Source organism: Anticarsia gemmatalis, chromosome 13 (assembly GCF_050436995.1).
Source record: "Anticarsia gemmatalis isolate Benzon Research Colony breed Stoneville strain chromosome 13, ilAntGemm2 primary, whole genome shotgun sequence".
Taxonomy (NCBI): domain Eukaryota; kingdom Metazoa; phylum Arthropoda; class Insecta; order Lepidoptera; family Erebidae; genus Anticarsia; species Anticarsia gemmatalis.
The window spans coordinates 11,341,120-11,356,989 of record NC_134757.1 but is presented as its reverse complement, the minus strand read 5'-3'; the positions used below and the strand labels follow the sequence as shown (position 1 = coordinate 11,356,989).

General features: G+C 33.8%; 1 protein-coding gene across 1 annotated transcript; it reads right to left on the bottom strand.

The window, feature by feature from the left end:
* Nucleotides 1-1,216: 1,216 nt before the first annotated feature.
* On the bottom strand, nucleotides 1,217-8,603 carry LOC142977790 (beta-hexosaminidase subunit beta-like). Its single transcript, XM_076121880.1, has 10 exons — nucleotides 8,377-8,603; nucleotides 7,507-7,723; nucleotides 5,265-5,374; nucleotides 4,622-4,830; nucleotides 4,091-4,203; nucleotides 3,490-3,691; nucleotides 2,969-3,098; nucleotides 2,600-2,683; nucleotides 2,173-2,378; nucleotides 1,217-1,784 (listed from the first exon to the last, which is right to left on the bottom strand). The coding sequence occupies exons 1-10, from the start codon at nucleotides 8,551-8,553 to the stop codon at nucleotides 1,613-1,615; spliced, it is 1,620 nt and encodes a 539-aa protein (XP_075977995.1). The 5' UTR covers nucleotides 8,554-8,603; the 3' UTR covers nucleotides 1,217-1,612.
* Nucleotides 8,604-15,870: the final 7,267 nt, after the last annotated feature.

The window sequence follows — 15,870 nt, the reverse complement described above, 5'->3', positions numbered from 1 at the left end:
GTTTTACAGATTGTATCTATTTGCGACAAGTAGATATTTCCATTCCTTTTGCATTTCCAAGAAACTGACACTCTTTACATCCACAAACAACTATCAACCTTATCCCATCTCTCCAAGAATCAAAATCATTTGCATCACACACACATCTTGAGAGACTACCCTCATTTGAAAATTTAACTTTAGGATTTAAGTAATAGAGTTGAAATTTACTTGTGTTGGTGTTAAAAGAGTATTTCTTGATGTAACTTGATGTGTCTAACAGAGGCAGTATTATTCAGTGAAGGTTTCAGTGGAATCCATTTCCTGTGGAAGGCTATAGAAGGCTATGGAAGGCTGTGAACGGATGCAAGATGCCAGATGTACTAGTTAGACGTGATACGGATAGGTGGCTTTATGATTGGGTACTGAGGTGTTTGTGATGTTTTAAAGTGATAAGTTGTTGAGTTATTTGTGTATTTTTTGGAGTCGATTTGATTAAAATTGTCTTTTTTGAGTTTTTTAGTTGCTTTCAAATAAGCTGGGAAGGGTGGTTTTCATTTATCAATTTTCTTTTTTTACTTGATTGACAAGTGATTTTATCGACATAAAAGCTTGCCTTTCAACGAATGGAATTATTTAGCATATCGATGCGTAATAAACATAACCTATGAATATTGTCGCATTAGGATACTTTTATTGTAAAAAATGGCGAAGATTTTAATAATATTTTTATGTCATTTGTTTTTTTTATCTTTGTTAATTAGTGATACTTTGGCGTTGCATTTTTGCGCTTACAATAGTCTGGATTAATATAACCATATCATTGGGTAGTGAACTATAGATTTTATTATTTATCGAAGGTCCTAAGAGATCCATATTCAGATAAATAGGTACTTGAAACTGTCCTCTATAAAGTTTACTACGCACAGACAGACTTACTGTAAAAATGTTATATTTATTATAGTATTAAACCGGGCCGGTTTTATTGCATTACTTAAAGATAAGGTCTTATAGTTTAATCTATTTTGGTATAGAAAATTTAGATAGTCTTTTTGATAGGTCTATTTTCTATTGTAAAATCTATATGTTGTAACTTATACTATCAATGCAAAAGTTTAGATCGATGCATTGTGCTGCACTTAAGCAGTTCAAAACTTCCGTAGTCCAACAACTTAAAATAGAGACTTATCATGCACGATTAATTTAGATGATTAGATAACATTATAAAACAAAAAAGTCAAATCATGAGAAAAGTAATTTATTGAATAAAGAAAAAGTGTAAAGATCCAAAAGTACTTACAATTAAAAGCCCAAAAAAAGGTTCGAGCTCATGATTTTTTTTGGCATCATAGCTCTGTATTATGTTATTTAAAGATAGTTAGCTCAATGCCTTTTTGCCAAGGATTAGAATATAATTATTTACATAGCTATTACGTAATTTCAAAAAGGGCACATATCTAATGGCTTTTCTTAGTGAGATGTGGCCTTATCAAAATTATCACGTGTCGAAGATAATACATATTTTTCAAGTTATATTTACAATCATTATTTCCAAAAGGGCACATGTCACAAGTCTCTGCAACGTGAAATGTGCCCTTTCAAAACGATATAAGTAGCAGGTTTCAATAAGTCTTTAGCCAGTAAAGCATACTCCCGGTCCACTGGCTGGCTGCGCCGGAATGCCACGACGAATCATACGACATGTGTGTTCTTCAATACGATGGTAGGCCTCATCTGGTGCATACTTGCTTCTTAATTGTGGGCTCCACAGTCTTTCAGCAACTGCACTACCACGCGGCCATACCCTGAGATAAAGAATATTAAACATTAAAAAACAACTACCATAGTCGCCTAATGTTCAACGTAAAATACTAGGAGGAAAAATATATTAACAGAAGCATTTCACAAAATCTCAAAAAGTAAATTCTCGTTATTAATGAGTAAGTTTTGATACCTAAGAAACTGACACCTAGACTTAGGTAAAACGACGATATACCTAGTCTTTTTTCAGCAGCTATAAAACAAATTGATATCATATCTTTGACTACCTCTATGGGAAGAAGAAGTGTTTTTATGTACTTATGTTTGTATGTATGATCTAAAATCTATATTTTTTTACTCTTCAGAAGTAATCTTATATTACCGAAAATCAGCCAAAATGCATTTCGGGGTGGTATTAATCTATGATATTACCTGCTCATAATATTTCTATCATCAACGACCTCTCCCCACATACAAGCTTCGCCTCCAACGATGTTTTCTAACTTAAGTCCTTTCTTGTTATCGTCAACCATTTTTCGTGGATCGGCTGTGTAGTAGTCAACCCAGTCCCCACCGTTCTTGAGCTGATCTAAGTACCACCACGATGAGTGGATCAGTTTGTACCCAGCTTCCAAGACCTGCGAATGAAAATAAAAACATATAGATAATTTTATAACTGAAATCTAACACTCAGCCCTGTAATTGCAAGGTGACAGCTTACAATATAAAAAGTTATATTGTGTGTGTTTATAAAAATGTTTTACAAAAGATTTTCATAAAGTGGTCTTGGCACTATAATCATAATAGTATTATTAAATGTAAAAACAAATGACCTACTTAAAAATTTATTAACACTTACTTTGACCATATCATCAGGCTTGTAACTTCTCCAAACTTCAATGATAGTGTCTTTTGATATTTCGACACCGTTGTCGAAAACATCCTGTAAAATAGAAATAGAAATGAGTTTATTGTTTTTTACAGTGTAATCAGCACAGTAATCAAAGTACGGGTGCACTGTGCCAGAGCTCAAATCGAATTTGAGACGTGACGTAGAAAGACAGTATGCGGCATATTAGTACAACTTACATTATGTATTGTTAATGCTCTTGATCCCATAATTTTCTCTTTTAACGCAATCTCTATTAAAGTTTTTGCTCCTCTAATTTTCTACTGAAACAAGGTCAGCGGCTCTCCTAATTTCTAATCGATGTATTTAAAGACTCACCTGCCAAGCGACGGGTATCGAATTTTGTTTAAGTAAAGGCATCACTTGAGTCATGAAGTACTTAAGCAGATGCTTTGTGTCTGGTATGTTGTTCTTTTTCATGAATTCCTTTACATCAGGATTTGAGCTCCTGAAATAGAAAAAAACAATATGTAAATTGAGCCCAACATGCCCATTGCCATGTTAAAGGGCAAATTACTCCTCCTAGACTGAATGAGACTTAGGTTTTGAGGCTACGACGCCGACCAATTACTGGGCTTGGCATCACTCGAAGGACAGACAGACAGTCAGAAGGAAGTACAGCTTCAATAAAAATGACGCCAAGTCTTCGGCCATGGGGACATTATAATCCAAATATTAAAAGACCAGCACAACTCTGATCAGGTTGAGGAATATGTAAAAAAAACAATGCTTTTGTGTCTTTAACGACTTTTGAGCTGCATTTCACCGAAACTGTTCAGAAATTTAGGCGTGAGCGTATAACAAACAAAACAGAAATTTTTGCTAGTCATAGTACTCACCAGCACTCCAGATCGACCTCATCACCACCCACATGGAAGTATTTGTCAGGGAACAAGTCTTGGACTTCTTTGAACAGTTCTCCTATGATGTTGAAGGTCGCATTGTTTGTCGGGTCCATGAGTCCAAGGCCTATCATTCTGTTATATTTGTAGCATTTTGTCAGTATATCTGGGAACGCCTGTCCCCATGATCTTGAATGTCCTAAAAACAATAAATATTAAAAATGGTTTCCGAAATTTTTCATCTGTCTTGGATTCCTTATTAGGGGGACGCCCTTAAAAGGCATACACAGTTCACATCAGTGATGTCTTGTAGAAAAGTAACGTGCTTAATACGGAAGTTCGTAAGGACCGTACCAAGTGGCTTTCTCTAGTCTCTGCCTATCCCTATGGTAAAAAGGTGTGTTTTTCTGTATATATTCCTCATTTATTCCTATTCCTCCCATATAGTTCATGGAAACATCTTTAAAATGTTTAATGATTCTGCAGTAATATCGGTGATGTTCTTCAAAACTACCAGGTTTATAGCATCGTAACCGGGAAGCCAGTATTGTCATGTTTAGATGTAGCTAAGATGAAGTACGTATGAAATATTATTTACCTGGAACATCGATTTCTGGTATCACACGAATACCTCTGTCTCTGGCATAATCTATAACTTTTTTGACATCGTTCCTGGTGTAAATCATAGTGACATCAAAGGCGCCTTTTGCACTGCAAAATAAAACTTGATTAATAAGTTATAGGTATCAAACTTGTCAATGCCTGGGTTAATAGACGAGCGTAAGGAAAAAGGTAAAAATTATAAAATGTTGTAGCGGGAGCCGCTAGCGTCCTAGCGAGAAAAAAAATTCAACGAAACTAGACATGAGTTTTTTTATTGTACACAATATAATATTTTCTTGCAGTTGCGTATGTAGTAATATGGTAGTACTACAGTCCTGCCATTGTTGAAACAATCATTTTGTCATCAACCAACAATTCAATAAAAAAACAATCATTCAATCAAAAATTCAAATTGTTTAATATACCTAATGTTTTTGGCTATAAGCGTTTCAAAATCCAGTATTGTTAGTCTATTTTTATATGACCTATGGTTTGAATAGTCAATGCTGTTAATACAATGTAGTACCTTAATTCCGGGTATTTCTCGCTCTGATACGGGAACGCCTGGTCATCTACAATGTGCCAGTGGAGGACGTTCATCTTGTTCATTTCCATGGCGTCTAATGTCTTCAAAATATTCTCCATCGTGAGGAAATGACGTCCCGTGTCGATCAACAGTCCTCTGTAAGGATGCCTTGGGAAGTCCTCAATATTTGTCGTGTTGATGAAGATATTCTGAAATTTAATAATAAGTTCTGAGTAAAAGGTCTTGAAACGCAAATACAATCCGAAAACTTTCAAAAGCACATTGATTGGGTGTTTTTTTGATAAACGTGTTACATCCTTTGTCATTCAACATCAAGTGAAAAGTTCATATTCAAAAAATAAATTACTCAGAGCTGATTTTACAGATTTTTACTGGTCAAGACCTTTGCAAATATAAGGAACACAAAAACAGAGACACACTTTACATACAATACAGGCCGTAGCAACTATTTGTAAATCACAGAAATATTAGTTCCATGTAACTTCGAACCTAAGAGCGCAGAAGTAGCTGCATGGTGACTGAATCTTAACCACTACGCCATTACAATTGAAATCTTCTAAAATATCTAACGTACCAGCTAGATGCTTATCTGTCAGGTATGTTAACAGTAGTGAGCACTTACTTCGTAATCGTCGGATATGTAGAACAGTTGAGCGAAACTTTCCAGCCCTCTCAAGATGCCCCATATTGATTTACTGTTGAGGGTAGACACCGCTGCCACGTCCAATGTGTCTGCAATTAAAGATTTATAATGTCTTATTTTTGTTTAAATAGCTCTGCTAGTATTTCTATTAGCTGACTATCTAGTTTTTTATCCCATTATATGATAGGGTTTAAGGAACGTCGACGTCTGATAAGACAAAAAGAAGTAAACAAATATAGATCCCGTATCTATTAGTCTGTCCGAGAGAAATATTAAAACTATTCATGGTTTGGCCGTCAAAGTGCGTCAGACTGACCGACCTTCGCATTTGTAATACTAATTATTAAAATAACCATATTTAAAAACGACCTTAACCTAACTAAACAAATACAAAAATGTCGCTAGGTACATCTTATCGTAACATGCATACAGAATTGCGTTTTCGTCTTTACTAAAAACGTGTGAGCGTGTAACGTGTGTTCAACTGATTAGTTACAGCTGTTCATTATTCATGTTTAGCGTAAAACCGTGTAGTTTTCATATTTGTTACTTACGTTATTTTAATTCTAGATTGCCCAAAAATAGGCAGCAAAAATATTCTATATTGCGCTACGGTAGCTCATTTCTCTACCGTAGGTACTATCGAGTATCGAAAGTTTGACAGTTAAAATTGCAAAAATAGTCCCTACAGCACTCGACAAAAGCGCTGATCAGATTTTATATGTATAATTTTTTTTTCGATAGCTAGTCGGTTTTTGAAAGTTATTAGTAGTAGAAAATCGCCCTTTTTAATTGAAAAAAGGAGGAAATATTTTCCTGAAAATTATGACATGTTGATTTTGCAAATTCCTATAAACCATGCTATATTACTCTTTTCATAACAAAGCTAGGCTTAGCAAAAATAATAGTCCATATCTCTAATAACTGCATATGTTCTACAAACGTTATCAATAGCGATACTATGAGGAAATCCTTTGATATTAATATAAAATAATATATTTATCTGTATGCATAATTTATTATGTTTTTACTGATAATGTTTATATATTGTTATTACACCCGTATGTATTTTCGAGTATCGAGAGTTTGAAATTTGATATGTGCTGCACAAATAGTTACACTACATGTTAGAAATATGCCTGATTTCTCACTCATATTCCTTTCGGCACTTTTGGTTCGGCAATATTTATCGAACAACAAAACCGACTCGACTCACTTGTTCAGCCTATGCCGATTGGATTCATCTACACATATTTGGTTTTGCCACTCGGCTAGGCCGATTAATGCCGAACTAAATATGTGTGTAGCAAGCTTTACTGATTATATCGAAAAAGATAAGAAACTAAATATACACGAATTTATCACATTGTCTGTTTATCAATTTTTTCGATGAATATCTGTCGGACAGGTTTTCCATACTACTAATAATTATCTTGTTAAACATCAAAACATCCTTAAATAAAAATTTACTGATAATGAAAAAATAAACTTTGATAAGATTTAAAATAGAATAAACAGGCAATTCCCACCATTATTGGCTACCGATAACTCAATAGATTTCGAGTTTTTTTATAGAAAACTGATTAGCGCATCAAGCGATATAGAATATTTTAGCAGAACTATGATTTCAATTTCAAGTAATCTAATTTTTTTATTGATTACTTTGCAACTGCTGGGCCTTCTCCCGAAATGAAATAGAGGTCTAACCTTGAGTACGTCACGCCTTCCAAGACCGGTTTGGGGATTTTACACACATTCAAGAATTGCTTAAAAGGTATCACAGAGATGCAAAATTTCATCAAGATGTCTTCTAATACACAAAAAACTTCCAAAAACTATTAGTGTGTTATCATCGGAAGTCGAAATATGGTCCGCGAATGACTTTAAAATTATTTTTTTTAAGGGTGATTATTACACTTTATTTTTAACTAGCTGACCCGCGCAACTTCGCTTGCGTCACATAAGAGAGAATGCTTTGTTTGTTTGAACGTGCTAATCTCAGGATCTACTGGTCCGATTTGAAAAATTCTTTCAGTGTTAGATAGTCCATTTATCGAGGAAGGCTATAGGCTATATATCATCACGCTACGACCACTAGGAGCGGAGTAGCAACGAGAAATGTTACAAAAACGGGAAAGATTATGACGCATTCTCTCTTATGTGACGCAAGCGAAGTTGCGCGGGTCAGCTAGTCTTAAATAAAACTATTTTGATTACTTACATTGTTCATCCATATCCATATAAGGGTACTCCTCACAAGGAGTTTTAAAACTGAGGTTTATTTGCAGTTCTTTGATAGTTCCTAAGTGTTTAGGGTCTGAAGAACTGGAAGCCGCTTCGAACTTCGGATGTTTGTCTGCAATGTCTTTGAGACTTTTGAGCACATTCTTATAACGCTCTATTGCCGTCTGTAATATTTGACAGTCTTGCCCTTTTACCTGCAAAAAGAAATATTTATAATGGATAAATAAAAAATATTTTTACTCAGCTACACTGTACAAAAATAATTAAAAAAAAAGAGACTGCAAAAAACTTCAGTTAACTTAGTTAACTAACATTTTATATAAAATTGCTATCTATTTGTATAAAAATAAAACAAATCGGTTTAAGCTTATATTTTTTAAATTTAGAAAGAACCACCCTATTTTTCTTTTTTTCTTTAATTCATATACATTGTTTCTATGTTTGTATTATGTATAGTAAAGAGTAGTTAAATTATTTAGAATCCATTTCAAGTGCGCTTCTCACGTCATAGAGTTTATCAACAAAACTTACATTACAGTACAAAATTATTAAAAAAAATACAATATAAAAAAACGAGATGATTAACTAAACTAAACATTATAAAAGTTCAACTGAACTAAATATATAATCAACTAAATCCGTGAAATATAGTGAAACTAGTCTCCTTAATTTTGAATCGATCTGCAAAAATTATATCCAAGATCTTTTTTGCTCAAGGCAGCTTTAAAAAAATACATAAAAAGGTTCACTCGTTCTGGTGTTATTATTTTCAGATACAAAGACAAGCACGTCAAATCCATAACAAAAATTTTGCGTCACTAAATTAAAGAAAAGAACTAAAACTTACGTTAAATTTTAAATCCGAAGGTACTAAATTATAATACGTATCGTATTTCGTCTGTACTTGCGCTTTTGGCCACAATTCTCCTTTAGTAGGCGGATATTTTGGCCCGGGATTAAACACATACATACTAGACACAAAATATACGCAAAAAGCGTTCAAAATAAATATAAACCGCAGCATTCTACGTGCTGTTCTAATAACCGTTCAAAATGTACTGTGCTACAGGAAAAACTTTTGAACAAATCGACGACGTATGAAATGAGGGGAATGTGGTATTTCCGAAATCACTATCTTGACTATCTGATATTTTTGAGGACTATTTATATTGGAAGAATTATCTAGCTTTGTGTTATTGCGAACAGGACAAAGAACATTTGGAATGATAAGATACTGCACGTTAATAAAAACGTTGAGATTTTTTTTTGTGTATAGTTTCGGTTTAGAGTCGACCTCAGTTGGGAAAGTAAATGAAATGGAGACGCTTTTAAGATGTTGTAAAATTAGTGCGTGCGCATCAATCTCATTCGTTTAATAAGAATATAAATTATATTAGAATAAGACACTAATATTTACAGATCATATTTTTTTTTGTTCCACCAGGGAATGGTACCAATTACTTGTGTATCAAAATAGCGGAGGAATACGTTAACCACTGCAATACTAGTATTGTTTAAATCGTTTTCTGCTTAGTCAGTTTTTCATTCTTATACGATTATCAAACATTCTATAAAAAAACATTTTGCGACTTTATCATTTTCCGTAAAATGTACGGAAAATCATAACGTCGCAGTATAATCAAGTTACGAATGACACAAAAAACTAAAGGTTGCCTTGCACTCTAAAAAAAATGTCCATATTTTTTTTTTATATGGAGATCTATTTCATTTCTTCTTGAACAATAACAGCGAGAAATGACGCTCTTGCGCCATATATTGCAATATTCCTAATCAAACAGAGTAGTCAATATATAGAAAATTTTGACAATAAATTATCAGTTCTTACAGAACATCACAGATAATGTCGGCACGCGTTCTGCGCACACAATCGATTAGTTTGATAAAACTGGTAGTAACTAGTTTATCGCGATAATCTTATTAATAACTGATAAAATGTTAAAGTATTTAAGTGTTTTATACTCGGTCAGTAAATAAAGACACGTCTAAATAATATTACGTATTTAATAGGCAACGGCCATATTGACAGAACAAAGTATTTGAGAAGACCGATGACATTTAAGAAATATATTTAAGTGTTGCAATTACAAATAATTAATTTCAACATCCTCTTCTTAATTGCAAACCCATAGCTATTGAACAGTCTTCAGTCTTCTGTTGACAAACTGGTTTTGTGAGGACATCAGCCACCATGTTTAGAGTTCCAACATAGCTGAGTTCAATTTCCTTCTCAGCTACCTTCTCTCGAAGAAAATGATATCTTATATCAATATGTTTGCTGCGAGCACAGTAAGAATCAGTACCTGCAAATTTGATCGCACTCTGATTATCACAATAAATCAAGGTAGGCTGAACTGTAACCTCCCGATGCAGTTCTGACTCTAAATATCTTAGCCACATAGCCTCTTGTGTGGCTGTAGCCAGCGCCATATATTCTGCCTCCATGGTTGATAATGCGACTGTATTCTGTCGTTTAGAACACCATGAGACAGACGCACCCTGAAACAAAAAAGTGTAGCCAGAGCATGATCTCCAGCTGTTAACATCTGAAGCCCAATAAGTATTTGTTCCTTTTATATATCGTAGCACTCTTTTTGCTGACGTCCAGTGTTGAACTTCTGGTTTGTTATTATTGTTTTCTTTTACAGCTGTTGCAAATAAATATCTTTTTCTTTACAGCTGTTGCAAATAAATATCTTGTCGAAGAATGTCGTACTACCGGAGCAATAACCTCATTATATTTATGACTAATCTTGCCTTGTACCGTACAACATTACCATTTGCATCTCTTTTCATTTTATAAACCCATTTGCAGGGAATAATCCTTTTATCTTCAGGTAGATTTACTAATGTCCATGTATTATTCTGAAGTAGAGATTTATATTCACTGTCCATGGCATCTTTCCACTCTTTTGCCTTTGGGCCTGAAAGAGCTTGTTCCACAGTCTCTGGTTCCTTTACATCTGAATCATTTGGTTGGTCTTGATTACAAAGATATGTGTTAGGTTTATTTTTCCTTGGCCTCAAATTCATACTTCTCAATGGCATAGTATCTTCTTTATATCTCTCTGGTGTGTAATCTGAATCATTATCTGCTTCTGAATTAGACAATTCACTGGTGGCATCATCAAACAATGGTTCCTCTTCTGAACTCTCATTTACTAAAGTATCAGTTTCTGATTCTTGTTTACCAGTACTTTCATGTTGTTGCAAACTAGTGAGCGGCATGATAACACAATTTTGCTTAACAGTATGTTCCAAGAAAACAACATCTCTACTTTTGTATATTTGTTTCTTCCGCTCATCATACAATCTGTAGCCTTTAGTAAAATCACAATAACCCACAAAAATCATCTTAAGAGCTTTTGAATCCCATTTTCTTCTATTTTCCTTTGGCACATGCACCATAGCATGACAACCAAAAATTTTCATGTTACTCAAGTTTGGTTTTTTACCAGTCCACACCTCATAAGGTGTTTTGTAATCCAAAGACTTTGTTGGTGAACGATTTACAATATATGCTGCAGTTGAAATCGCTTCAGCCCAAAAACTATTCTGTAATCTTGAATTCAAGATTAAGCATTTAGCTCTCTCTACTAATGTGCGATTCATTCGCTCTGCCATTCCATTTTGCTGAGGCGTATAAGGGTTACTTGTTTGATGCTGTATACCAGATTTACACATTAACTTTTTAAACTCATTGTTTATATACTCTCTTCCATTATCTGAGCGCAATATCTTAATTTTTTTATTAGTTTCATTTTCAACTAAATTCTTGAATTCTTTAAACTTATCTATAGCCTCATACTTGTTTTTGATGAAATAGACAAATACCTTCCGACTATAATCATCTATAAAAGTAACATAATATCTGGCACCCCCAATAGAACTTGTCTCCATCGGTCCACACAAATCAGAGTGAATTAATTGGAGCAATTCAGAAGCTCTAGTACCAGTATCTTTAAATGGTTGTCTACTCATTTTTCCTTCCAAGCACGTTGTACAAACTTGATTACCTTTTTTTAATAATTGAACCCCTTCTGCACTTTCTGTTATCTTCTGTAAGTCTGTGAAGTTAAGATGGCCCATCCTTTGATGCCATAAACTTATATCTCGCTCATCTACTGTTGATAGCAATGCCGGTGCTTCAGAAACATTATTTAATACATACATGTTATTGCGATGCAAAGCTGTCAATATTAATTTATTCTTCTGATATATTTGACAATTATTTCTCTCAAATTTTACTTCACATCCCTTATTTACCATTTGACTTACAGAAAGTAAATTTACTCTGAGTGTGGGAACAAATAATACATCTCTGACCTGTATAGTCCGTATTATGTCATCTGAGTCCCTTATCTGTATATCCACTTTGCCACTGCCTTTTACTGCTACTGTTTTGTTGTCCGCTACTTTAATGTTGTTGATTGTAGATGGAGAAACATCATACATCCAATTCCTGTTATTACACATGTGCATTGATGCTCCAGAATCAACATACCAGCAGTTTTCAACCAACTCAGGAGCAACTGAAAAAACAGCATGATAACTATTACTTTTAGAATTATCATTTTCTGAAAAATTCTTCTTTTTATTCTTAAAATAACAATCTCTGCTCATGTGTCCATGCTTATTACATGTAAAGCACCGTGGACCTTTGGATTGCCTATTATCATGGGAGTGGTTCTGTGGATTTTTAGACTTTGACATAATATTTGGTTCATTATATGACTTGGCTTGGTAGGCAACAGAATCTGAAGATTTAACCTCTTGTAACAATTTAGTTTTCACGTAATCAGTAGTAATATTCACACCAGAGCTCTCCATAGCCATTATCATCGGTTTGTAGTAATCAGGGAGGCCAGCGAGCAGCAATGTACCGAGCCACTCGTCTCCAACCACAAAATTGATATTTCGTAATTTGTGAGCTGTTGATATTACTATATTTACATATTCTTCAACACTTGAACAACTTTCTAAGGTCGTCGTTATTAAATCTTTCAATAAACCTACCTTTCTACAGAGCCCTGAGTCATCAAATACGTTTCTGAGGATAATCCAAACCTGTTTCGCTGTTGTAGCTTCCTGAACATGGACATAATTAATTGGATCTATCAACAATATTATTTTAGACCTTGCTCTTGTATTTTTCTGTTTATCTGACACGTAACCGACATCTGGTTCAATCTCTTGCCACAGTTCCTCGTGTTCTAAATAATTTTTAACAGCAAATTTCCAACATTGATAATTTTCTCGTCCAATGAGCTTATCAATTGTACCCATTGATATTTGTGAGACCATTTTTGTTGTACTTTTCGAATTATTAGCTGAAAAAATTTAAATAAAACTACGCCGGTAATGGCGGTTATAAATTTTGAACTTCAAATTGAATCCAGTTGTATCACCGCACTTTAGTAACAAAATACTTTTACTGAATACTTTCAGACATATAACGGCCCATAACCTGATAAAATGTTAAAGTATTTAAGTGTTTTATACTCGGTCAGTAAATAAAGACACGTCTAAATAATATTACGTATTTAATAGGCAACGGCCATATTGACAGAACAAAGTATTTGAGAAGACCGATGACATTTAAGAAATATATTTAAGTGTTGCAATTACAAATAATTAATTTCAACAATAACTATCTGACCCGGGCGATTCCGGACGTGTTAAACATCATTTAGTTGTTATTCATCTTTTACTTCGGTCAAATGGGGTGGATTTATCAATAAAAAGTCTATGTCTGATCATAGGTTCTTTATTGCTAATGAAAAATCATTTCGGACTTGTAATAGTTAATTAGTATTAATTTTATTTAATGATCACACCTGTCTTACTTGAAAATGGAGGTTTTTAAAAATACATCCGTGGAACCATTTATAATGTTAGTCTAGTAGTAAAGTCAAATAGGACTAAGGACTCAAAGAGGAATAAGGAATTGTATTTAATTGGCTTGCTTGAATCTTACACCGTAACCATAGTAAAATATCATAATTTTACACTATAGTACGGATTATAAAACATAAAATATCTGAAATAACTGCTCTCAGAGCTCGTCTAATTTTCTAATTTTGCACAAACAAAAATCAGATACAAAAAATTTCTTCACATGTAAACATAGAAATTGGTCTAAAAGGTACCGCCAAAGGTTTCCTCACTTCCCATACTGACGCAGTAATTTATGGTTATTAGGGACATGGGACGAAGGGATAGTCAATAGTCATTGCTTTGATTCCGACAGTTTGTTCCAAATGGGAGACAATGTATTTAAGATATTTTCTTTCTTATATAGTTCTATTTAATTCAAGTAAAGTACATGTTTACGAAAACACACGAGCCGAGGACGTTTTTCTTTTTGAAGTCGGTTAAAAATTCCATTTAAATGTTGACTCATTATAGTAATTAATAATTTTATTTTTACAGGATTATCTGCCTAAGATTGTATTATGTGACACCTTATCCAAAACAGCTTAAAAGTGCTTATAAAAATCAGGTCCGGTATAGGAATCGAACCTATAACAATTAAGTATAAAATTATAATGACGGTATCAACAATGTTATCGTCTAAGCTAATCTTAAAGGTTGAATTTCACCTTAAAACCTGACATACTTTTTCTCGTAGGCACCTAGTCGATAAAACACAAAAGAAGTAAAGAGAGTAATAAAGATTTCCTCACAAAGGAGTCTGTGTCCTAATGTTATGTACCGTCACATGGTCCTTAAATGACCTTACATTACGAAGTCCCTCAGGGTTCCAGATTGGTCCCAATCTCTGACGGTCGTAAGTAAGAAGGTTTATGAGACCAAATGATCCCTGAAGACAGACTAGATTATGACTTATAAAAAAATGAGGTAATATTTAAAATGTTTCGTTTTTTTTTTTGTTTTCAAGAAGACAACTCCCGCACTTAGAATTGCTCTTGTGTCGCGGGAACACACATAGAAACAAATAGTTATCCAATAATCGAAAGGATACGAATATATTATCCAAAAAAAATATCTGAGTGCTCTTTTACACTTTTTAACGAATCTCTATACCAAATTTCAACTGTCTATGCTCAATAGTTACGCGGCCGTGCGTTGTCGAACAGTCCGGCAGTCAGTAATGAAAGAGTTTTATATATTAGTGATTATGTGATCTTCACATAAATTTAATAAATACTTACAGTCCATATAAAAACGGATCATAGGCGTATTCCATCTTACATCGCTGTGAAGATGGCGACAACTATTTAGCAAGGATTTTGCTATGCTTATATTAATAAGCTTAGCAGATTACTTGTCAAAAAAATAATTATAATTGATCATTCTATTATACAGTTCGTTTCAAAACGGCTACAAATTTACCTTGTTCAAACAAGTTCAAGGTTCCTTGCATTTGATCAACTTAAAAGTTTTCATTAACTTACTTCGTTCTACCTTCATTTGCCGACCAATTTTCATAATTACTTTAGCAAAGGTGAGTGAAGGCTCTTCCGCATAATCGGACCCCTAATTAGAGGGGTCTATTCTATGAAGCATTAAATCAGAATCAGGATAACTGGATACGGAAAAGTGGAGCAATTGGGGACAAAAGTTCGACCAAGTATTTATTTTACTAATTATGAATGCAAAAGTTTGTGAAGATGTATGTTTACTGCTCTTTTACGTAAAAAAAACTACTGAATATATTTTGATAAAATTTCCTAGGGATGTAGTTTTAACCGGATCTGGGTTAAAATTCAAGAACGACTTTTTTATAACAATAATTGTGCTCTTGTGATCGCCTAGCCCCCGGTGTCTGAGTACATTTAGCGTTAGTTTATATATTTTTTTATATGAGTTTAAACGCTATCGAATAGATAGACTACCGCTTAATGTACTGAAATGTACTGAAAGCTTCACAGACAGACAGTTATAGCATATTCACATGACAAACGCTCAGCGTGCTATTCGATAACGCGCGTTTTCAACAGCTGTAAAGATTTTAATTAATCCTTACATATGCTAACGCGGTCTAGCAAACCGCGCATTTAGCGCTTTTCAAATGAACGTGCACTTTATTTTTCACAAGTAAAATTTGTTAAGAATATTGAAATATGAATAACAGACAAAAAAAATAAGTCAGTCGTATACTAAACAAACTCTTACAAAAACATACGTATTTCAAAAATACTAATGCAACATTAACACGTAACATTCACAATTCGTGTAATAAAATTACGTGACGGGCACGGCATAAATCCTTCACCTGTTGCCATTCGTTTGTCTCATGTATACCAAATGTTTCATGGAAATGCTTTTGAAATTAAAATGAGGCTTGTTTTTAAAGTGG